Source organism: Corvus moneduloides, chromosome 2 (genome assembly GCF_009650955.1).
Source record: "Corvus moneduloides isolate bCorMon1 chromosome 2, bCorMon1.pri, whole genome shotgun sequence".
NCBI classification, from domain to species: domain Eukaryota; kingdom Metazoa; phylum Chordata; class Aves; order Passeriformes; family Corvidae; genus Corvus; species Corvus moneduloides.
The window spans coordinates 45,234,578-45,259,517 of NC_045477.1; the positions used below are offsets into that span (position 1 = coordinate 45,234,578).

A 24,940-nucleotide genomic window follows, 5' to 3' on the forward strand; every position below is an offset into this window, starting at 1 on the left:
GCAAGGGGGAATGCTTTTAAACTACAGAGGAGAGATTTAGACTAGATGTTAGGAAGGAATTCTTCACTGTGAGGGTGGTGAGGCACTGGCACAGGCTGCCCAGAGAAGCTGCGGATGCCGCACGGCTGGAAGTGTCCAAGGCCACAGAGAAGCTGCGGCTGCCCCATCCCTGGAGGTGTCCAAGGCCAGGTCGCAGAGGCTCCGAGCAGCCCCCTCCCGAGGGAGCAGCCCGCTCCCGAGGGAGCTGTCCCCGCCCACGGCCGGGGGCCGCACCGTGACGGTCCCTGCGGCCCCCTCCGAGCCCCGCCCCGCGCGCGGAGGGCACGAGGCCCCGTGCGTCACGGGCTGCCGGCGCGGCGATTGGCTGGGGCGGCCCTGCCCCGCCCCCCGCGCCCGGCCGCGGATGTCGCAGGCGCTTTGCGCCATTGTCGTTTGAAACTCGGCCCAAGATGGCGGCGGCGGGCGGTAGCGGGGCCGAGGCGGCGGCGGCGGCCAGGCCGGAGGGGGCGGAGGGAGAGGAGGAGACGGCGGCGGCCGCTGCGGCGGAGGATGGGGAGGACGGGGAGGGAGACGGCGGCGGGGCGGGCAAAGCGGCGGGTGCTGCGGTAGCAGCCGGCGGGGAGGCTGGCGGCGACGAGAGCGAGGAGGACGAGGAGGAGGAGGGGGAGGACGTGTTCGAGGTGGAGAAGATCCTTGACGTGAAGACCGAGGGGGTGAGTGCGCGGGTCTCTTACACTGGGCGAGGACCACGCGTAAAGAGGAATCCCGTTACAATTGCAATCTAAAATAGGCTGTGCACAGTGGTGCAAGGAGGCTTTTTGTCCCTTACTCCAGATTCAATCTCGTCAGCCAAAGATATCTCTTTACTAAGTTGTTGGGGTTTGTCTGCATTGTTAAACTACTCTTGGCTCTTAGGGCTGAACTGCGCTGCTGTTTTGATGTGAAATGTTTTAGTGCAGAGATGGGCAGGGTTGACTATAACTGAGAACTTAGAGCTGTTTTCAAGGTATGTTGCCAGAGACTGTTCACTGGGTTACAAAACAGGGTAAGACCTCCTAAAATAAGAGTCTTCTTCTAATTAAAAGAATAAGCTCTAGTGATCTTGTATTGTTTATACTGAAATACCAAACCTTAATTTGTTTATTTGAAAGCAACTTAGACTAGTTGAAGTTCTTGAAAAATTTTCCTAAACCTCAAATAGAAAAAATAATCCTTATAGGGAGTTTTTATGATGTTGTGCCTGAAAGGTTTTTATTTTAACTGTTTTATGGTTTTCATTTTAGGCTTCATTCTGGTACATGACATTATAAAGTTCTGTCAATTCCATGTAAAACATCAGAGTCTTGAAACCCTTAGGCTGGAGAACCTTCAGATCAGCACTTTCTTCGATATTTGTGATGTTATTAAATTGCACTTTAGCTGAAATATGTTGATGTCTTAAAATTATGTTATGCTCTCAGGGTAATACCGTATTTATAGCTTTGCTTGTGTGAAGTGTTGGTCAACATAAGTCAGACTTGAAAACAAGAGGATTTCTTCTTGTTTAATTTCGTTTTGTTTCGTTTAGTTTCTTTTTCCACCAATCCCCCCCCCCCCTCCCCCCCGCCAAGTGATGGAACCTAAAATCTGTAGGTTTAGGTGGTAGTGGTCGTGGTGGTGAGACATACCAATAAAGAGTACTGGAATACATCAAGTACCATCTCTTAAAAATGTCATTGGCACGTGCTGGTAACAGGGTGTCCCTTTTCCATCCTCCTCCAAGCAGCCTGTTCTGCAGCACGTTCTGAGCTCTATGTGCTTGAGTTCTCCAGTGCAATGAGCTTCAGCACGTGGGTGTACCACCACATGTTGATTGTGGCTTTGTGGGTGAGCTCCAAATGCATCAGGTGCCCTCTCGGTTGCTCTGCAGCAGGGCCTGTGCTCCTGGGCTTCACAAGTGCAGGGCAAGGCAGGAACTTGTACCGAGTTCTAACTTCCAAAATGGCTGGGGAAAGCCATGTGTCACCACAGACTGTCAGCCACTGTCCAGCGTGGCATGAGGCGGGTCGGGTGTTCTGTGTTACACAACAGAAGTGACAGTCCTCGCACAGGGAAGTTCTTCTCACTCACAGTACTGGTGTTGCTGGGTCTGATAGTAGCGGTAGGAGGAGAGACAGCACTCCTGGGTTGGGATTGGGCTGGGGAGTTAGACCTGTGGATAAATAAAACATTAATGCGTCCTACTTAAGAGAACACTCAGTGAAAGTTTGGAAATGTAGTCTCTCAGTGTATCTCAAAAGCCTTTTGTACTGCACCTCAGTTATAATAAAGCAGCAGGCTCTGGTACAAATTGTGATGTTCCCCAGTGGAAGTGGGAAACCTTAACTCTGGTGTTTAATGATGTGGTAGTACTGCTTTCCATACAAACTGGATCTAGCCCATCACTAGTTTTCACAGAAGCTAGAGCAGTATAAAAATGCTTGGAAGCATTGTATTTTTTCTAAGGGATAACAGAGGAAAAAAATAACAGTACTGAGTAAAAGTGTTGATAGGTGAGTGGAAGGCTGTGTCTCTTCAGTGTGCAAATCAGTATTTTCTGTTTTCACTTAAGCTGAAGTTTGTATAACTCTCCTAAGCTGCATCTTTCTGTCACTCTCCATGTATGGGATATATTCATTCAACAGCCAAATGGTCTTGCATTTGCATTACACTTTATTTTATGCAGCTTTCTCAGTTAATGAAAAAAGGATTTGTAGCTCATTTTTTGCCTGAGTTACAAGGGTGCACCTAACTGCAGCTAGGAGAAGTCCTGCAGCTGAAATGGAATAATCCTGTGCCACCAGACAGGTGAGAGTCCAGCTGGCTAGGAAGTAGATTTGCAGGAAAGGAGCCGGGAGTCCCTACAGACAAGTAAGTTGAACATGAGTCAGCAGTTCTTGAGCAAAGAAGACCAGCAGCATCCAAGAGTGTAGCCAGAAGATCGAGGGAGATGCTTCTTCCTCTCTTCTCAGACTGCTGAGATGCATCCAGCGTAGTGTGTGAAGTTCTGAGCTCCGCAGGACAGAAGAGACATGCACATACCAGAGAGAAGGATAATGAAAACAGTTAGGGAGCTGAGAGCTGGATTTGCTTTGCCATAAGAAGAGAAGAATCAGGGGAGATCATTGTAATAGCTGTATCTATTTAACAGGAGGATGTAGAGAGGACAGAGTTACATCCTTCTCAGGGGTGCATAGGGAAAGGGTGAGACAGACAGTGGACACAAGGTGGAACACAGGGAAACCTGCATAGATACACTGACGGACAGGTATGTGAGCAGCCTGATGCAGGCAGTCCTGCTTCGGGAGGGCGTTTTACTTGTTAGTTCTGGAGATCTCTTATAACCTAACACACTCTGTGACTGTAATAAGAAAGTTACTAGTTGCTTATTTCGTAAGTAACCCCTTTAGAAGAAAGAAAGAGGAGACAGGCAAATATGATTTTGAAAACTTAATTCCTAAATCAAGAGAGTAGGGCTAAGCTAAATTTTAAGAGAACTGTTAAACTAATATGTTTGAATATAGGCTATTTATTTATTTAGATGTCTGTGAAGCAAAATACAGAAGATTGTAAATAGAGTTGGTTAGTTGGTTGCTAAAGTTTAGTGGCATGTATATACACTTGGTCAAAGGTTAATTATGCTCAGGCAAAAAATTTATGCATGTACATTTAACAGTAAGTGCCAAATGCAGTTCTTCTGAAGCTTTCTTTCTCCAGGCTTGGTTAGCACTGTAAGGTCTTTCAGAGCATTATCAGTCCATGTTTGAAAGAACGTGGTACTATTTTGCCTCTCCAGAGGTGCTTTCCTTAGTACATTTGCTTAAAAAAATTAATTTTTTAATGGTAAAGAACTTCCTAATCTAGTAGAAAAAACTAGATAGAAGCTACAAGGTGCAATTTTGTCCCTCAGTGAAGTTAAACACTGTTGAAACAATTGGTCTCAGATTTTTGTATGTAATCTTCTACCAAGATCTTTGTAACTCCACTGAGATGCACACGCACACGCAGATTTTTGTCTAGGTTTAACTTGATCTCATTGCTGGGGTTTTTTCCTAATTGTTGGTGTTTCAGTTTATCAAAAATAGAATTGATTACAAATAAAGCATAAATTATGAATTCCAGTATAAAGCTTGGTGAATGGGGTTAATTCATTAGAATTCTTAAGGGTTTATATCAAGTTATTCAGTAAAGAGAAAAAAATCAAGCTTGAAATTTTTATGGAAGAAATACCAAAACTTTTTAAAAAATAGTTTCACAAGTGTCAGAAAATCAATTTTGATAAAATGACTGGGAATTTATGATATGTACATTGCAGCTGTGGTTCTGAACAAATGTTACATACTGCAACTATTTTGGATAAAACTACTCCAACTACAGAGATACTAATTTCAATATACACAAAACTGTATATCCCCTGAGATCCTCAAGAACTGACTAGCTGATGCAATACTATGCTGTATTGTATTAAATGTTGTGGGTTTTTCTTACAGGGTAAAATTCTCTATAAAGTGCGGTGGAAAGGATACACCTCTGATGATGATACGTGGGAACCAGAGGTTCACTTGGAAGACTGCAAAGAAGTGCTGCTTGAATTCAGAAAAAAGATTGTGGATAATAAGCCTAAACCTGTTAAAAAAGACATACAGGTGTGTTTCAACTTTCAGTATCTTACACTGAAGACATAATCATTATCTAGACTCCGCTAATGAGAGGAGGGGAGAAGGGAAGGCATTTGAAATGTGGAATTAAGAAGACTTAAGGAGTCTCATTTAAAACTGTTTTGTTTCTTGGGAAACTTAATTTTGTTGTGGTTCTCTGGTAGGGATTTTTTTGTTGACAAGTTTGCTTGTAGACTTAATCTATTTAAACTTCATTTCCATTTTTAATGGGACTGTATAAGTAAAGTATGGTCATTTTAGTTTGTTTTTGACAACATAAATAACCCCCTTTCCCTACCCACATGCATATTGTCTTGTCACTGAAGCTGGGCACACTGTTCTAATCACCCTCCTGCTTTCTGTAGGAGATCAGTGAGGTTTTACATGTTAAGTTTGATAAGAGAGGCATGCAGAAAGATTAGTTGCCAGAGGGCAGAATATGGCTTTTTCTTTTCTTCTTTTTAACTGCTCCGTTAGTTTGAAAAAAGCAGTGTAAGGATCCTTTTTGAAAACTGATACTTTGCTTCTGGGAAACCTGTAGATAAATACTACAAAATCAGATCAATTATTTTTGATGTAAAATTGCTAAGATTTAGTTCTGTTCTGGAATCTGGTTGTTGGATGTATAATTGGTTTAGTTGAATTGTTCGTGTACTGATTCTCATCCAAGCAGTTAGTAATGTAATTTAGGTAAGTAAGCTAGAATTGTATTATCCCATTCTGCAATTTGGCAATGATGAATGACCTTGGCAGGGATCAAAATATTAAAGTGCTTAAAAATTTACTTTCCCAAGCATGACCACTACCATTTTTGTATACTTTGTATCGAAGTGATAGTTTATTGGGGAAGGAAAAACTTTAATTTTTTTTCTTTATCTTTTAGAAACTATCTCTAAATGATGATATATTTGAAGCAGAGTCTGACAGTGACTGGCAAAGTGAAACAAAAGATGATGTTTCACCAAAGAAGAAAAAGAAGAAGTCAAAAGATGGAGAGGATAAAAGTTCAGATGACCTGAAGAAGAAGAAATCTAAGTCTGCAAAACTCAAGGAAAAACCTAGAACAGAATGTGAAAATGCCTCAGATACTTTGGTTTTAGATTCAAAGCCAAAAAAAAGGACTTTAGAAACCAAGGAGGATTCAAAGGACCCAAAGAAGCAAAGGAAAGAAGATGCTAAAGAAAACAAGAAAAAGAAGGGAGAAGTTAAAGATGTAAAAATAAAACCTAAAGAAGATTCTAAAGAAAATAAAAAAACACAGAAGGAGAAGCATGGAGATGTTCAGTTTGACTCAGAATCAAGCACTGTAGATGATACATTTTATCAAGGAACTGATAATGAAAATTCAAACTTAAATTCTGAAAATAAAGATGAGAAACAAAAGGTAGTAAGTGGAGAAGAGAGATTAGAACAAGAAATTGATGAAAAAGATCCCATTACTGATAAATGTCTTGATGGATCAGCAAGTAATGAAGACGATAGTGTTGATGCTAGGGTTAAAAGAAAGAAGAAAAAAGTTCAGAAAGCAGAAGACTATAGAGAAGAAGGTGGAAAAGCAGAAATTCAGGATAGTTATTTAGAGAAGAAGAGCACGCACAAAAAGCAAACAGGTCAAGAAAAAGTACCAGGAGAGTTGGAGAAGGTGTCACCTGCTCCTTCACCAGTGCAGAAGGGTTTGAAATTGAGCACTGATGAAAGGGTGTGTAAGCCCATTGATTCACCTGGAGAGGTAAGCACAGGGTGTTAGGGTTGGGGCTGAGGATAAAATCAGTCATCTTCGAGGTACAGATACCTCAAACCCTGACTGTTCATGATGGTAAAGAGAAAAGTAAAAATTGGAAAGGTACTGAGGTGCATGATCTTAACCCACTGCACAGTGTATAACAGAGACTGGAAAATTTCTGGATTCTGAACATTCCTAAAGCATTCCCCCCTTTAGAGAGGAGGGCATATTTAAATGGGAAAGGATAAATTTCTTCTGTTTACTATGCCATCTTGGAATGAAATTTCTTGTTCTTCCAAGGCATGCTGTTGGTTTTAGCTCTGTTCATGCCCACCTTCAGGAGTTTCCTCATTTGGCTTTTTTCTGCTTGTGTAGTAAGACAGAACAGCATTGCTCTTGCAAAACTTGCTCTCTCAGATGGCAGCCAGTCCATTAGGGCCTACATGTGGTAGCACCTACCTGAGAACTGGAGTGCTGAAACCACTTCTAAGCCCAGGTCTCCCAGATAATTGTGCAGCAGGCTTGTCTTGTTAGAATTCCTGGAGAGCTTATAGAAAATGCTTAGTTTCATGACATGGTTTCATATTAAATAGAAATGCTGTATCTGTTGTAAGAAATGAGGTAGGCAAATACCAGCATATTTATTTTTCCTTCTTTAATGCATTAGTGTTTTAAGAAAAGCAGTACTATAAAGGCAAAAGAAAAAAATTATGACAAAAATAAACATTTTTTGTAATGTTTCTGGGAATATAATTTCTTTCAGCTGCTTCAGACTGTTCTAATACAGTTTGCAGTTCGTAAAACATTGCTTGCTCAGAGCAACCATGTTCTGATTTAACAGAATTGCAGCCAAAACACCTTGATACTTACTGGCCTATATCCCACTTCTGAAACCATAATTCCATGGTAGAAAGTTTCTTCTGCAGGTTCAGCAGTGGTCCTCTGCTTATGATTGTTGTGTGTATGGAGTAGGTCACCTTAAATAAGTTATTTTGGGGGTAGAGTATTACATGGCTTAATCTCAGAGTAGAGCTACACAAAAGAGTGTTTTTGGAGGATCTTAGTGGTGAAAGCTCTGGAAAACAAGGAATTACTCTGAGGCACAGGCCAGTGTCGGAGGCTATTTAATTAGTTGAAGTGGTATGGTCATTTATTACCCAAATATTTTACTTATAGTTTGAGGCTATAGTGTTTGTAAGAGAGAGACAAGAATAGGAAAAATCTTTGGAATTCTGTTCTGTTTACCAGTGGTATAAAAAAATCCTGCCACCTTGACCATGAATAAATCAACAGCAGAAGAAAGTGGGTTTGCTTATGGCTCTTCAGTCAGCATTCTCAGTAATGTGTCTCTATGCTTTTTTTATGGTTGTGCTCCATGGAAGGTCGTGCTCTGAGGTACCAGGGAAGTGTAGAAGGCATTCTGCTCCTCGCTTCTTTTGAGTGTAGAAGGCTTAAACAGTGTTTTCTGTAACTGGTTAGTTATTCTCTGGAGCAGCTGTGGACTTACATGGGTGGGTTTGGTGGAGAGTTCAGCAGGGGTTTCTTTGTTCACTGAATTGTTGGCCCAAGCAGATGATATCTTTCAAAGAAAGTCATCATGTATATTTCAGGTAGTTGTCTTTCCTTATGCAACTCTGCTTATAGAGCAGCAACCATGTCAATTTATAACACAGTCTTTTCTGTTTGGGGTCAGTTTGCATGCTGAACCATTCCTTCCGTTTCATTTACCCCAAAAAATAAATGTGTACATTGTGCATCTGATCTGTATTAGAAATCTGAAATAGAATTCAGGATTACTGATTTTAACAGCCCACTGTAGCAAATACCTGGTAGTCCCTTTAATCAGTTATGGATTTCCTCTTAAATGCTGAGCATCTGCCAGGATTGACAGCTGTCTGTGTTAGCATTAATCACGTCAGCGATCAAAAGCCGAGGTTTGTGGAGGAAAGGGAGGCGGTGAGGAAAACAATGAAATGTCTCAGCTCTGCTAAAACCTAATGATACACCCAATTAATCTGTTTTAATTAAGGTTTTTCCTGTGTCAGAGAGATGGTAGCATATATGTAAATTTTTGTGAGGACTTCTTTTGGGGCAGTTTTTCAGAGAGCCAGTGCTGTTCCCTGTGCCAGGTTAGTGTCCAACCTACTCGGCAGTAAATTTGCTGTCTGAGTGGAGAGAGAAGATTACAGGAGGAGAAAGGTAGACTTTGGTAGAGACAGTTGAATTCCATTTTGGCAAATTTGATTATATATCTACATCTACAGTAAAGTTCTTCTGTGATACTAGATATTGCTAAGCTTTGACTTCTGCATGGATATCATGAGTTTGGGTGGATTTTGCTGAATGTCTGTTTTTCACAAATTACTGTTGCCATGGCATTCTTTGTAAGTTGGAAAGCTTGGAACCTTTTGTGTCCAAATGTCAAGTTTTTTCAGTTGAGGTTCAAGTCAATGCTGTCATAATGCTTCAAATATGGTGCCACAAAATTGTTAAATACTTTGAAATAATTACATTCTTCTTATTCAGGTTCAGTATTTGGAACAAATGAGAAGTTCATCATTTTGAATTTCCTTCAAAAGTGCTGTTTTTGGCATATCTGCAGCTCTTCCATAAAGCAACTTGAATGGCTGGGATGCAGTAAAAATATGAATTGAAGTAACTGTGTTCAGGAAATAATATCTCTTCTGTTAGGGAAGAAGCCTTCACAGACTTAACTCCTGACTCACCTGTTTAATTCTCAGGAATGTCTACAAGTCTGTTACATACAGTAGTAGTAATTGTATTGATAGTAGTTATTCATTGTAAATATACTTTGTTGTTAGAGTGGTGAAAGGAGTTTATTTTCCATTTTTTCTCTACCACTGAAATTTGATCTTTGTTCTCAATTTTAGGAAAAAGAAGTAAAGAAAACAGAAATGAAAGAAAAATCTCAAAAAAAAGAGTCTGAAAAAGAAGAAAAAAGCAGAAAAGAACAGAAGGGCCTAAAAAGTAAGTGCTAACTGCTTAAAACAGAGCAGGGAATGACTCTTCAGGGCATTCTCTTCCTATTTCTACAGGGTATTGTATAGGTTTGTAACACATACACACACACACACCCACACACACCCACCCCCTGAAATAAGGACTTGTGCTTTTATTTTAGGAAGCAAAAGTCTTCTGGTTAATGGCTTTGCTAATATATGCTTCATGAGAATGTTAATATATGCTTCATGTATGAAGTATGGAAGTATATAGAAGTCTGACATTTTTGTAGACAAGTCAAGATTTCACCCTTTTTAAATTAATATTGACAACTGTGCTTCTCTGGCATGTAATAGTAACCCTTTTTTTTTTTTTTTTTAGAGGAATTCATCCAACTATTGACTATTTTCAGAAGTGTTCTGACAATATTATGCATATATAGTGTTTCTGTTCAGGAAAACTGGAGAGGTTCCCATCAGACAAACTTCTTGCCTCCTGCTCTAGCCACAAGGATGAGTTATATTATACAACCTGTAAAATATCACCAGAACTGGATTATTTGATACACAGTGAAAAATGTCTACGTTCTGTTTCTATCCCTGATAGTATAATGGATTGTTAGCATTACTGCTCTTGATCTCAGAACAAATCTGGATTACTTTCTTCAGGATAAATTCCTTCACTAGTTTGATGAGGATGAGCTGAGGAAAACTGGGTAGCTGCACCTTTGACAATTGTGAATGGATATAGAAGGTGCTATGATACTTCAAACAGCTATTGCTAGAGAAACACCTTTCTCTGAAAGTGGCATAGATTGTTTATTAATCGTTGTTAATGATTGGTTCTCTGCAGCACTTGTCCTTTGTGTGGTCATCACAGATATACTGAACCATTTTTTAGAAGTAGTAATTTATGCACAATTCTAGGCTGCATTTCTTAAAAGGAAGATGGTACCGTGTTGAAAGCAGTCAGAACTCAGATTTGCCAGGCTAGGTGGAGGTGGACTAACTCTCCCTGACTTTTGTCTTATGTTAAGCTTGCTCCTGTGCTCCAATACTTACAGAAGGAGAACTGATCTCTTCTAGATGGATGCTGATCAGTTACTTAAATTTTGTTATGTAATAGTTGTTAGTGGCTCAAGTAATCACTCTTGGTAACTGTCTTAATATTCTAGGAATTAAGGACATCAGAAGTACACTTGAGTTGTTTAATGTAGTTTCAGAAAAAAACAGTGAATATTTTGAGAATAACTGCAAAAGAGAAGACTCTTTGCTAGAATATAAATTCATAGAAGAATTAAAAGAGCAAGGTGTACAAGGAAGGAGAAATAAAAGAGATGAAACAGACGCATGGAGTTGCATTACTGCAGAAGGTGATTGAGAAGTAGTGGATTTGTGTCAAATGGAGAGCACTGGTAGTTGAGATTTTCTGCATTCCTTCTTGCATCTCTAGTGCTCCAGTTCTTGCCTCTGCAGGGGGTGAAATGAAGTTTTCTTTTGAAACTCACTGATACCTTTTCAGTGTGTTTCTGGTGTTTATGCTACTACAGTGATGGAGTGTTCACCTTCCCTTAATCACTTCAGCCTTATTTATTACAACAAATGAACAGTTTCTTTCAAGTAAAAGCATTTTATGTTTGTTTGTAATATAGCCTTTGTTGCTGAGAACCATTCCATGCTGGCTGCCAGAGTTCTTTTGAATGAAGAGTAGCAGCAGTAATATGTTAAGCTGCTGATCATTGAAGCAAGGGCAAGCTTGAAAATTTGCAATTTGTTACTTATTTTACATTTTTTTTCTTCCACAAAATCTAACACATAATAGATGGCAAGCAGCAAGTCCTAAGTTTGGGTATGGACATGCAGTTAGAATGGCTGACACTAGAAGAATTCCAGAAGCATCTTGATGGAGAAGATGAGAATCATGTATCAACAGAACCAATATCAAGTAGTGAGTATTTTCTGGGAAGAGGGGGTATTTCTTAGCTGACATTTCAAAGGGAAATATCCTATAATAGCATTGAATTTATTTTCTAGCTCTCCTGAGAGATGCTGTTAAAAGTGGAGACTACATGACAGTGAAAATGGCGCTTTCTTCAAATAAAGAATATAATCTGGATCAAGAGGTAATTTTTCTGCAGTAGAAGTATTGGAAGACAGTAGGAGGGAAGAATACAAATTTTGATTTGTTTGAAAAGCTTTCCCCTCTTCTGTTGTAGCAGAATTCCATCTCACCTAGGTAAAAAAGCACAAGGTGTCAAAAAGTAGTAGAGACTTGGAAGTTTCAGTATTTGTTATACATTTCTTCCAAGAAAAAATGAAATTTGATAGAACCATCCGAGTAGCTTTCCAGGTATCTTGCCTGGTGTATTTAACTGACTAAATGTGGAACTATGCATGCTATAAGGAACAGTGAACATCAGTTCAAGTGGCTGAATTGCATAAAACATTATACATGGGAAACAAAACTCTAAAAACCCCCAAAAACCTGGAAGTTGTTTGACACACAGGGACCACTTCACTTTATAATTAGTTTTCTGCCAATGTGTCATCAGCTGTGTTCTTACTGGGTTTACTTTCAAGGATCTATTTTCCTGTTAAATAGTACTCTAGTTTCATTTTTGAGTTTTAAAATCTCCAGTAGCAGTATTTTCACTGGTGATCTTGGGTAGTTGTATTACGTAGTGTTTTGAGAACTCCACATTGTGCTAAGACTTATGTAGCGTCGTAGGGAAAATGCCAAATGAACTACTGAGGCTAGCATGTGTTCTGTGAGTTGTAAGGTCTGGTGAAAAATGCAGGAATGAGTGAGGAGACTGGCTGGTCACAAACTGTCTTTGCACTTACACTCTGAGAAAATCAAAAAGCAGTGTTGTGGGAGCAGCTGACTTGAGCCATAGTGGTTTTTCTGCAGGGGTGCTGACTTCTATTTTCCATGGTCTTGCTGTCTTCCCCACCCTCAAATACCTTACAGCTTTTCTTCCTGCTTCATTCTGGGTTTCCTGCTTCTTGTTCTGGTCCTCCAAATGTTACAGATTTTGCAGATAATGGAGCTCAGAGTGTGAGACCTGCAGACCAGAGAAGTGGGAGGTGATAGTTCGCTCGTATCTGGCAGCCATGTATGTGTGAATTCTTCTGCCAGGGAGGGAAATCTTTGTGAAACCTTTTGACGCGCTTATAGTTTTTGTCTTGCAGCTTTGATTTATCTTGACGTATTTGCTTTTTTTCATGGCAATGATTCTTGTTCCAGGATGCAAGTGGAATGACCCTGGTAATGCTTGCTGCTGCTGGAGGGCACGATGACCTTCTGCGGGTGCTAATCAGGAAAGGAGCTAAAGTTAATGGTAGACAGAAAAATGGAACAACTGCATTGATACATGCAGCTGAAAAGGTTGGCTTGGTTATTGTTGTATTTGGGGTTCTGGGGTCTTTTACTTACGTTTAAAGGTGGTACACAGTTTTTTACCTTTGGATGATGCCTAAAAAGTAGTTAGCAACATACAACAGGGTGACCTTAAATGCATAATTTCAGCAGCTGTGGTTATTGTAGTGTAAATAAGTTCTGATCACAAACCATGCCCTGAGCGGAGAATATCATAGGAGGAAAAGTGGAGGCGGAGGGTATCTCTGAATTTTTTGTCTGTTTGTTCTTGTGCTAGAATTGCATGTTATGGTATCTGGCTATACAGAATCCAAACTGGATAGACTTAGAAAGAAAATCTCTGATTAAACAGGGTTTGCTATTTTAAAGCAATTGGGCAGTGGATCCCACAGAGTGCAATCTCTTCCCAAACTAAGACCAGCTAAACCAGTAAGTTAGAGCAAGTCAGGGTTTCATGAGAGCACTCTTCTGTTCAGGTTGGTCCATGTGCTTCCCCACGTACAGGAGATAGAAGGCCAGAAGGGAGCCTCATTCCAGTTTGGTGGCAGGTGCAAATACACTGCTTCCTTCTTGTGATGTTTGTTATTGCAAGATTTAGAAAAAAAGTAAGAATTGTAAACAATTACGGCCATCCACTTGCCTAAGTCTGAACTGCTCTTATTAGCCATGGGAGAGAACAGTGTTAATTGTGTCATGACTCATGTTTTGCATTCTATGGATGAATTTTAAGTAAATGTCATTTTACATTCTGAAACAAAATCAGAGTATTTTTTATTTACTTGTGTTGTGGTTTTGGTTTGTTTTTTTCCCCAGAATTTTCTAACAACGGTAGCTATTCTTCTGGAAGCTGGAGCATATGTGAACATGCAGCAGAGCAGTGGTGAAACTGCCTTAATGAAGGTAAATTCCGTATTTGTCCTTACATGGTTTAATAGTAATACTTTTGCCAAACTAAAAACGTCTTTGTAGAATTCATTTCAGGAACACGTACCATATTTGAAATAAAAATACTATTCATAGTTACTCTAAGCAGAGTTTTAATCCATTCCTTTAAGGTACTGTAATATCTAAACAATAAACACAGATGCCTTCAGCATGCAGTGGCTCATCATCCTCTTCCGTTGTTTGGCTCAGAGAAATGCAGATGTGGTCTTCCAGCTGAGATAATGAGATTGTCAGTAGGAAGAGAGAAATTCCAGAAAGGAAAATCTTTCACTTGTGTGTTACTGTGATTGACACTTGCTGTTTTATTGCAGGCCAGAAATAAAATAGCCAATTTGCAGTCTAATTCCCAGTGCCTGTTCTGCACCATTACTCCCCCAGTCACAAGGGAAATTTTGATTTTTTTGTTTTTAAATTTTGTTGTAACAGGAAAATTCTAATACTCTTAAAACAGTCTGTGCTTTTAATATTTTTTTCTTTATGTCAATGAATTTCACCAAAGTTCCCCTTTGGATAAACTTGCTGTATTTATTTGTAGGCTGTTAGTGTAGTTTGTTTGCCAAAGAGGTTACAGAAGCGTTCCTGCCCAGACAATGTGGTATTGTTTCTGTTCTGCCTTCTGTAAGGCTTAACAAGTGTGGGGATTTTGCATTTTCTCTGAAGACAAGAACTCACTTGTGGTTTCCTCAGCCACTTCAATCCAAAATCTCTTCATAGTTTGACTACTTCCATGAACTTCAGTCTTGAACTTCATTGTTTTTAAAGTTTTTAATAGTCTTTGATGCACAGTTATACAAACTGACTAGCAGCCTACAGTGACTTATTCCAGGTGTTTGTTTTGTGATGTAGATACAGAGAATAGGATCTTCATGTCCAGTAACTAAAGGTACAGCAATTGTGAAAACTTAGACGTGTATAAACACTGGACCATTGAATGTAAGCTCTTAGTAGGGCATGCCAAATAAAATACCTTGCTAGAAAGCATAGGAAAAAAAACCAAACAAAAGAACACCAAGTAGAAGGTTAGCTCTCTGTGGATAAACATATCAGTGTGTTTATCAAGTCACTCTTATTTAACCTTAGGAGTTTTCTCATACTTTTCTTACCAGAGAAAAAAAAATCTTAACACTCAATTCCTTTCTGTCAGGTGGTGTGAGATTTTTCTGGGTTTTTTGGTTTGAGGACAACAGGTGGGTTGTTCTATTTATGGAAGCTTATGGATTGAAGGCACAGATCAAAGTTCAGAGCAGAGATAAATTTCAGAAGCTGACTTTTGAAAGGCCTCACAAAGATAAAAATGTTGTATCTCTTGTGCCTTTCCCTAATTTGTCTGCATGAAGTATTTGAAAACAAGTGACCAAGAGTGTGTTTGCATTCTTCAAAGTAAAACTTTTTTTAGATTTTCCTGTGCTTTTGTAAGTCTTTGGTTGATGTGCCCTGAAATTCTTGCTGTAAGTAACAGTGAACAGCCTTGAACATTTGCACAGAGGATAACAGTGGCTGTCTGACATAGCTACACACCAGTCTGGGACAGATTCTGTAAGTATACTGCATACCCAGAGTACCATTTTAAACTGAGATGCATAGAAAAACAGACACTTGGAAATGTTACTTTAATAATTTCTAAATAGTTCTACAAAAACATACTTACTCAGGTAAACAATTGCAAGAAAATGTACAGTTACTGAACTCCAGCAGATCAGATGTTTTCACACAACTTTGGGGTTTGCTTTGTAATTTTTTTTTTTCTAATTATGTCTGCTTGGTAATCCTGAGTGTTGCTGCTTCTGTAGGATTGGGTCTGTAGTATTGCCTGGATAAAGATAAAATATTTATGGAGTGTGTTCCTGAGTTTCAAGTTGTGTTACTATTCACAGAGCAAATAGTTAATAGTTCTGAATTGTAACAAAGTTTGAATTTTAATTCACTTCTGCAGTTCTTCTTACTCTCACGTTATGCTCTGTTCTGATGGGTTTATCACTGTTTTCTGTCCTTGCACCTTCTCCCTTTCCACACAGGCCTGTAAAAGAGGGAATTCTGATATAGTGCGGCTCATGATTGAAAACGGAGCTGACTGCAACATTTTGTCCAAGCATCAGAACAGTGCCATGCATTTTGCTAAACAGTGCAATAACGTACTGGTATATGAGCAGCTCAAGAGCCATTTGGAAACGTGAGTAAACTGTACTTGGAAGTTTGTTCTGCTGAAGTTTGCAATACTAGGCATGTCATAATTTTGGTTTAAGTCAAGGAAAAGAGGGGAAAATGTCAGGAAAGAAAACAGATCTGATTTGGGCAGAAAGCTAACTAACAAATCATGTGAAATCAAAATCATGTGAGCTAACAGAATTGGCATACACGTGCTCAACCACTGAGTAATAGTATGGAAAGGAGAAAAAGGTAATTCCTAGAAGTGAAAGATTCCTTTAACTAAAGGTACAGCAGTCATGAAAACTTACAAGTGTATAAACACTGGACTATTGAATGTAAGCTCTTAGTAGGGCATGCCAAATAAAATACCTTGCTAGAAAGCATAGGAAAAAAATCAAACAAAAGAACACCAAGTACAAACACCATGAAAAGTCTGTGCAGGCGGTTGTGATGTTGTTGGACCTTTAAACGTCAACTGTGAGCTGAAAGTGCTAGGGATAAAGCTTTCATACCAGTAGATGATGGAAATCACCATCATCATCATCATGCAGAATGGCTGAAGAGCAGTGCATGGTATGTGACATGTGAAGTGTTCATGTCATATGGTCATGTGAAAATACACTGAGCTAAACTAAGACATACAGAGAAGGAGCAAGCTCTTCAGATATCCATTTGGAGGAATACTGATAGTTAATGTATTAGGGCAGAAAATGATAACCAACAATCTTGAAATTTGGAGAAGACTCAGGGAGGGTCACAGGGGCAGGTGAGATTCTGCCATGAATGCATAGTTAATGCTGGAAGAACACTGTCTCAGTGCAAGATTTCTTTCTTGTTTCATCATAATTAGTCCTAATGATTCATCTATGTAATCTAAGACAATCTATGAAGTAGTTTGTAGTCCAAGCTTATTCTCTTCCAGTGTATAGAAAGCCCTGGCTGTTTTCTACCTCAGATCTCCTGTGCTTCCCATGAGCTGACTTCTTAAATCTGTCTTTACAGAAACTGCCTTGTAATGGTCAATGTGTATCAGTCAAAAAATACCTGAAGCGACAGGGTGAAGGGGATGGAGTCAGGTTGTTTTTAGTGGTTCCCAGTGATTGGACAAGGGGCAATGGACACAAACTGGAACACAGGAGGCTACCTCTGAGTGTCAGGAAATAGATTTTTCCTGTTGAGGGTGATGGAGCACTGGCACAGGCTGCTCAGAGAGGTTGTCAGGTCCTTGGAAACTTTTTAAAGATATCTGGACATCATGAGGTTTCTGTTAGCCCACTTGTCACACCTGTCAAGGTATGTTGTGGATGACAGAAATACACCAGAGGGTCTCAGCCACCTCTCCCAGTTTTGTCTGATCTGCCAGTGTGCTGAGGGTTCGCTGCACCATCTTCCAGGTCATTAATTAAGGTGTTAAACAGGACCAGACCCAGCATTGATCGTGGGGGTGCACCAGCAGCGATTGGTTTCCAGCTAGATTTTGTGCTGCTGATTTTTGCTGAAGTAACATGTTTGGATCCAGTTTCATACCAGGAGGAAAGTATTATGATGCCAGTGTTTTTAGTGCCCTGTAAGGTTTGTTGATACTGTAGATCACTGTATCAAACTTCTGTCATGAGCAGATGAACACTTAAGGAATGTTTTTCTCTTGTAGAAGGCTAAAAGGAAAAACAAAAGTGCTAAAAGCATAAAGCCTAATAATTACTTTTCAGACACAGGAAACCTGTTAAAGTGAGCAGGGGCAGCTGAAGTGGGTGAATGGAGTATGCTCATTCTTGCTCAGGGAAGCAAATCACGACTTGTTAGTTAAGATGTTGAAGGTAACAGCAAGCATTCTGATAAGTGATCTGGTGTCTGCTGTTCAGTGTAGTGAGACTTTGTCACTCATTCACTATTTGATGCCTTTTCTGGTTTGTTTCCTATGTGACATCTGCCACCTTTAGTTTTGGCTAATCCAAATAATGAGGTTTCAGAAGATCTTGACCATGTAATTTTGCCAGTGAAGTGGCAGTTAAAATTAAATATTGATGAATGCAAATTGATGTCCAGGGGGTACCACTGTGCTGATGTGAACTATACAGGGAGTAACACAGCTCTTGCTAATTCAGGAAGCTTTTAGACTCATTACCTGAGCATACCAGTTTAGTGCTTTTTGTCAGTTGGAAAGGAGGACAATATAGTAGTAGTGGAACTGAAAATAAAATGCTTAAAAGATCAAAATCTAAAATCAGAAAACAACAACAGAAAACAACCCAAAGCCATGAGACAGGTTCTGCAGGACATTCTACTAAATGATCTAGTGATAGGTTTGAAGTGGAGGAATATTTTTGCACAGCAAAACTGAATCATGGGTCTCGTTGCAGAATGCTGTGGTCACAAATACATGGGATTTTAGAAGGGATTAAGTAGATCTAAGGAGATGTGATTTGGCTGCAGTTTCTAGTTTTGGATGGCTCTTAATCAGATTGCTGGAAAATAGGACAGTGTACCAAAAAAGGACTGTTTAATTTCTCATCTTTAATAGGGCTTTGTCAAGCATCTGGAAAATAGGCTATGTGGGCTTTGGGGCTTGCTTTGGCATGGCAGTTCTTGCTGTTTCTTTCCAGTGAAACACCAAAGTTTTAGATTCTGCAGATGATAGTCTCAGTTAGCAGGGCAGGGAGGTGTGCTCTGAATAAGAACTGAAAAAGCTACAAAGCTGCCACAGGTGGGACCTTTGCTGTGCTAAAACATGTAAAACCCATTTCTTACAAAACAGCTTTCTGAAGAGGATTACTGAGTAACCTGCCTGCAAAGGTGCCAGACACCAGTGGGAAATGTGGTCTCTCTTTGAAGGCTGGGCTGCTTGTTTCCCCTGCCTCCCTAACCCCCCCAAAAAACAAACAAAACCCCCACTTTGCCTGTTTTAGTTGGTAGTATTGCTACTTTTTCACCGTGTTATTCACAGAATTTAACTGGGAACTGCATTTTTCCAGTAGTATTGCCAGTAAAATTATACAGGGATGTACTTCTTTATTTTTATGTTGTACTTGCAGGCAGATTGCTAATTCAGTCAGGCTGGGAAAGTGGTGATGTTTGTTCACCCACCAGGTATATATTGATGTTTCTGGGATATCTTTCCTTATAAAAAGCCTTCAAAATATGTGGCTAGTTAGATTCTTTTTTTTAATCTACTGTAGTGCATTTGTATTAATATTTTATTTTTTTGGACCCAGTAGTTGAATTTCACAAACAGATTGTTGATAAATTATTTTATTAACAAAATATTGGGACCTCTGGTCATCTATGCATCAATGCTAGTGATGAAGACATTCATTCCTGAAAATCAGGAATCTAAAAGGGTCATCTGGAATCCTTTTTTTATGTGTGTGTGTGAGCTCTCACCAAGCCTATGTCTGGTAAAACAATTTACTGTGTGAACCACAGGCCTCACTTGTTTGGTCTTTCAGACTCTTAAAAGTAGCAGAAGATACCATCAGGAGTTATTTTGAAGCCCGCCTTGCTTTGCTGGAGCCAGTGTTCCCAATTGCGTGTCATCGTCTCTGTGAAGGGCCAGACTTTTCTATGGATTTTAACTATAAACCTCCACAAAATGTGCCAGAAGGTAGGGAAGAAGGGTTTGTTGTGGTGGTGGGGGTTTTGTTTGTTTAAAAGACGTAGAACAATATATTTAAAGCCTGTCTTAAATTATCTCCTATGCAAAATTATTTTTGTATGAGTTTGCAGTACATGACATTAAGAATGCCTAATTTTGGAGCATAGGGAGAGCAATTGTATTTTGATGTATTATGGGTAGGGTTTGTGTGTATTTTTTTTAAAGTTTTTTTTAATTGCCATGTACAGAGTGTCAGCTTCTTTCTGTTCATGGGTTACATTAGCTCAGTGACAGGCATTACAGGAAAGGAGTGCTTTACCTTTACCTTAGAATTAATGATTCAGGAAAATCTAGGCTTACTAGATGAATAGAGAAAATCTTGTAGTGGACCCTTTTGTTTTGTAGACAGTAGGTCATGTCCTGGAGGCTTGGAATGTAGCTCCAGCACTGCCCTGAGACAAATGCAGCCTAGAAATAATAGGAAAAGGAAGCAGCTGCAATCAACTTAGTTTTGCCCACAAACCCTTTGAAAAGGCTGGGAATCAAATTCCCAAGGTATTTGGGAATGTTTCTTTATTCTTCCAGGAATTCAGATGCTATTCTCTGCTGCTTGGCTTAGCTAAAAGTCATTTTTGATGAGTATGTCAGGGAAATACCTACTGATACCGATCTTTCTTGAAGTGATAAATCAGTGTGACTATTAGAATCCACTTAAACTAAGATTGAAAGTGGTTATGTCTGCTCAGTTTTCTGGTTGTTCAGAGTTTTTGGGTAAGTCTTCCAGTTCTTGATTATAGGTATCTCATCTTACAGAATTAAGAAACTTCATGTAAGTTTACGTATTAAAATGAAGCATTTGTGGGTAGTTAAAGTTGCTGCTTATTGAATTTCAGTGCATTTCATAAAGATCTGTAATTGACTTGTCTCAGTTGTCTATTCTCGACTAGACCCAAACTACACTAAATTCCGTAAGTCTCTTTGGGTAAATCCGAGACCACAGAAGTGAACTGTGCTGAGGATTGCTGTTTCTATTTTGCAGTCCTTTCTAATAACCACATTAAATTATTTCTGCTGCCAAAAGTCCTTAACTTGGTGGCCAAGCCAAGTTTTCTGGATCCACTGCCTTGGGAAATGGGATTTTTGCATGTTCGTTTGTTTATATATATATATATATATATACACACACCATGTAATGGTTTTTATGTATACGTATGTGTACCTGTCTTCAAAGGTCCAGTGTAGGCAGTTCTAAATACTGTATCTCATTTCAAATTCATGTGACTGAACTGCCTTCCCTTTCAGGATCTGGAATTCTTCTCTTTATTTTCCATTCAAATTTCTTTGGTAAAGAAGTTCTTGCTCGGCTCTGTGGACCATGCAGTGTACAAGCTGTGGTTTTAAACGACAAATTCCAGCTCCCTGTATTTTTGGTAAATCTTTTCATATAACTGATTGACTGTAAAACTGCTTCATTAAGTCTTCTGGAGCAGCTTGGGAAATCTCAGTGCCGTAATTTGAATTTACAGTATTGTGATGAAGCATATTTTTTTATCATGATAAGGTTTTTCTTAAAATGAAACTTAATTTTCTTTGTATATGGAGAGAACTATAAAGTTTGCTTGTGCTAGATTCTGTAAAAATTTATAACTTAAAAGTCAGGGGCATAGTGCTGGACAGCCTGCTTCTAGGTGGCCCTGCTTGAGCAGGGGGTTGGATTAGATGCCCTGGAGCGGTTTCCTCCAGCCTCCACCCTTCTGTGATTCTGGGACTGAGGCTTCTTCTCTTATTGACCAAGCCTCTCACTTTTTTGACCCAAGTAAGTTCTTAAATATTTTCTTACCAACCTACCTCAAAGTTCTAATAATTAATTTCTGGGGTTTTTTTAAAATTTATTAAATGCATCACTGTGCACAATTTTGAAGTCCTCTTGTTTTCTCGGTGATTGCATCATACACAATGTTCTTTCAAAAAAAGCATAAGTGAAAATGTTGTGTTCTGTTAGTCCTCTTACACAGCTCTCTAAGCCATAGCCTACCATTAACTCTGTCCATTTTCTTTTTCCTTGTAGGATAGTCACTTTATTTATTCCTTCAGCCCTACTGCAGGCCTTAACAAGCTTTTCATACGGTTGACAGAAGCTCCTACTGCCAAGGTACAAAAGGTTCTCAAAATTAAATGTGCATGTTCATTTGTTGTACAGTAACTCTTCCATAGTCTGAATGCTTCTAGCTGTATGTTGCAAATGTAAAACTAAGGATTTTCCACTGTCTCCTTATCCCAGTTTCCATCAGTTACAGTTCTATCCTGTGACATTGCCAGAACTTAGGAGCATTGCCAAGGGTTAGTTCTGTCATAATTGTATGTTTTTATGCTGCAGTCAGAGTAATTCATGCACTAGGGTAAACTAATGTTCCAGCTAAACATTCATTTTCTCCATCTATGTTGTGAATTTAATGACTTAATGATTTAATAATGAATTAATGAAAGATATGTGGAGTGTCCACCTTTCTTCTTTTTTTTTCATACAGATGTTTTTGCTTGTGTGTTGGAAATACTTACTAGGGTATGCACTCTGCTTTTTAAATAGTCTGTTGCATTTTACAGGTGGTTTGGGCAATACTCCCCACTACCTGTTGCAAGATGAATCCTGTTCTGGTAGCATTTATTTTATCCTAGGAAGACACACCAGTAAATTTTCTAGATCTCTAGATTTAGAAAGTTGCACTGAAGTTATACTCTTACATCTTTTATTGTACTTTCCTTTAATTTTTTTTAAGTGGAAAAAGGTGTATTCAGATGGAAGTATGTTTGTCTGGTTCAGATTTGGGGCTAACTTGTTCAAACACCACCTGATGCTGCAGTATTCTACTGGAGTCCTTTAACAAGCCATCCATATTTTAGTAGGGCTACTATAAACTGATTTTATTAAGGACTTTGTAATTCCCTTTTCCCTTTCTCAGTAGCAATTGTGTGCCTTTTCTTGTGCCATTCCTACATTAGGAGTGTTTAACACAGAAACTACCGGTGACCAGCGTTGATATGGAAACCTTTGTTTGCTTTTGCAGGTAAAGCTGCTCATAGGAGCTTACAGAGTGCAGCTACAGTGACCTCTGAGCATGCTGAGTGGACTGACACTTTTTTGGATATTCTTCTGATTCCTCTGTTTAGAGACTGACAAAGCAGTTTGGAACTTTTTGGCACCACACTGTGAGGACTCAGTTCCCAGCTCACTGTCGCTTGTTGGCAGTCACAGGAAGTGTGTGTTGGAGAGCAGTTGAATATGCTGCACTGGTGGGACAGGGTTGTCAGCTTTTTTTACTTTGTACAGATGTAGATGTAAGTATTTGTGCCAATACATATAATTCTGTTTTTCTTTAACTTGTGGAGTCCAGACTGCATATTTCAGCTTTTCCACAATGTGGAATGGTGCATATAAGAACTATTTAAGGTAATTACATGAAATGTCTTTTTTAAAGATCATCTTCATTTGTAAACTAAAGTTTTCTACTTACTCTAACGTTTCTATGTGAAATGCAGAACTGTCATATTATTGGAGTCATGGGCAGAAATTACACTTTAAAATGACTGCATTAGGTTTAACTTTTAAGTTGCTGAGGGCTGTGTTCTGGTTTAAAACTGCTGCTGTTCCTTTCTCTCAATGAGACAGCAGTTATGCTTAGAGTGATTCCCTTTGAACTAACAGAGTTCAGTCTGCAGGCGTGAACAAAGACATCTGAACAGGCTCAGTTCATAGAGGGTTGCAGTCAGGTTCCCAGTTAAATCACTGGTTAAACCTGCTTTGGTAGTAGAGAAGTAACTGGTAGTTTATCAGACATCTTAACTTTTGCAGTCTTAGGTGACATCTGAAAAACAAACAAAAGCTGAAAATAGCAAACCAGAAAACTTTTAACTACCTTCAGTGTACAGGCAGTGCTTTCTGTAGACAAGAAGATACATAGAGAATTTCAGATGTTCTCAACCTGACAGATGAGAGAACACGTGTTGTCCTTTAATTCAGAAATTCAGCTCCTCAGTGCAAAAAGCTGCTATATTTTTATTTTATTATTATTATTATTTTATTTAAGTGACCCATTTTATCAGATGACAGCAGTTTTGTAATGGTCCTGTGCTGTAAAATATAAATGTAAAACTTCTGCATGGAGTATAGAATATTTTTCTTTGTAAATTAACCAACATCTTGAAAGGTAGGAAAAACCAAACCAGATCGTGCCTTTGCTGTTCTAGTTGTCATGTGTAGTTTACATGCCACTATGTGCCTATATTATTAGCAAAACTATTGTGGATAAATTCTTGATGATTTTGACGGCTCACCATCAAAATGGTGCAGATGTATGAAGTATCCTTTTAAGAACTGTGACTTTTTAATACAAAGTTCAATTAACCAGTTTTTAATTTTTTGTTCTTGGAAGTTTAAATCTTCCATATTTAAGAGATGCCAAATGAGTAGCAAAGGACACCAATTTTGTGGAATGTCACATTAAGCTATATAAAACTAGAACAGCAGCATGACATACAAATCCTCATTTCTGTTTTCATTTAGAATAGTTGCTTATGTTTTTGCACAGTATTGATGAAATCTTAAGTTTGGGTTTTGAACAGACTTGATACCTCCACCTCTCTGAAATATGTTAGATACCTCACTTTGCTAAGTGTGAACACCTGAGATGCATGAAAGGCACTGGCTGAGAATCAGGTATGTCACTGCCAGCACTTGGGACTTTGTGTAGCTGAAATTTTAGTCACTGTGCATAACCCTGGATGATGCGTAAGGAAAGGGGACACTCGTGTTTCCTTACATTGGAGTGCCAGTTTTCATGTACGTGGCTGCTCCTTGCAGTTACTCCGGTGTAGGACGTGTGGCAGCACAGTGTGTGTGGGACAAGCTCTGTACAGCACCTGCCAGTGGGAAATGCTGGAGCTGTTCCAGGCGGGGATAAAAGGTGTTTTGAACAAATGTCCAAATGCTAGAGATGCTATTTAGAAACTGTTGTACAGTCTAACCTAAAAATGTCTAGTAATGCTCCAAGAGTTGATAGAGCAAGTAGTTTGTCAAAGGCTGCTGATTTGGGGGATTGTATTGTTTTTTATCTTGAGGCACTTGGGAGAGAGGGAGGAGTTCTACAGAACATGGGAATGAAATCTGGCTTTCATGATGCTTTATTAAGGGATGGATATTTTGCAGCCGTCTTCCTCTTTTAGTTGGCAATATAAATTCAGAATCCCCATTGAAGATGCTTAAGAAATGTATGAAAAGCTGTTTGAAGCTGGGTTTTGTCCATTTTTATTGTATGGTTTTAATTCAATTGCTGAAAAAGGTTTTGGTGGACAAAGGATGGAGAGAAAGTAGCTACAATAAAAAACAATTCTTTAGGCACTGTGGAGAAATACCTGTGAAGTACTTGCTCAGTTTCTTCTTGCTGCCACCAGCAAGGGCTGCAGCTGCAGTTCCTATGAACTGCAGTGGTAGCAAATGGTTCTGAAGGCTCGCAGTCCTTA

General features: G+C 39.2%; 1 protein-coding gene across 2 annotated transcripts; it reads left to right on the plus strand.

The window, feature by feature from the left end:
* The first annotated feature begins 434 nt into the window (after nt 1-434).
* On the plus strand, nt 435-24,831 carry MPHOSPH8 (M-phase phosphoprotein 8). Of its 2 annotated transcripts, none has more exons than XM_032099352.1 (13): nt 435-713; nt 4,509-4,664; nt 5,560-6,405; nt 9,291-9,387; nt 11,182-11,307; nt 11,394-11,482; nt 12,607-12,747; nt 13,552-13,638; nt 15,699-15,853; nt 19,278-19,432; nt 20,726-20,853; nt 21,492-21,575; nt 22,489-24,831. In XM_032099352.1, exons 1-13 carry the CDS (start codon nt 450-452, stop codon nt 22,528-22,530), a joined length of 2,370 nt encoding a protein of 789 aa, XP_031955243.1. In that variant the 5' UTR covers nt 435-449; the 3' UTR covers nt 22,531-24,831. The 2 variants fall into 2 exon arrangements, with proteins under 2 accessions (XP_031955243.1, XP_031955244.1); XM_032099353.1 differs by having other exon boundaries at nt 626-713; nt 1,284-4,664.
* Nucleotides 24,832-24,940: the final 109 nt, after the last annotated feature.

Excerpts from the sequence above, each read along its gene's own strand:
- MPHOSPH8 (XM_032099352.1), top strand. The coding sequence starts at position 450 with ATGGCGGCGGCGGGCGGTAGCGGGGCCGAGGCGGCGGCGGCGGCCAGG. Across the intron at positions 11,483-12,606 it reads AATATAATCTGGATCAAGAG|GATGCAAGTGGAATGACCCT; the intron begins GTAATTTTTCTG and ends TTCTTGTTCCAG. Across the intron at positions 13,639-15,698 it reads GTGAAACTGCCTTAATGAAG|GCCTGTAAAAGAGGGAATTC; the intron begins GTAAATTCCGTA and ends CTTTCCACACAG.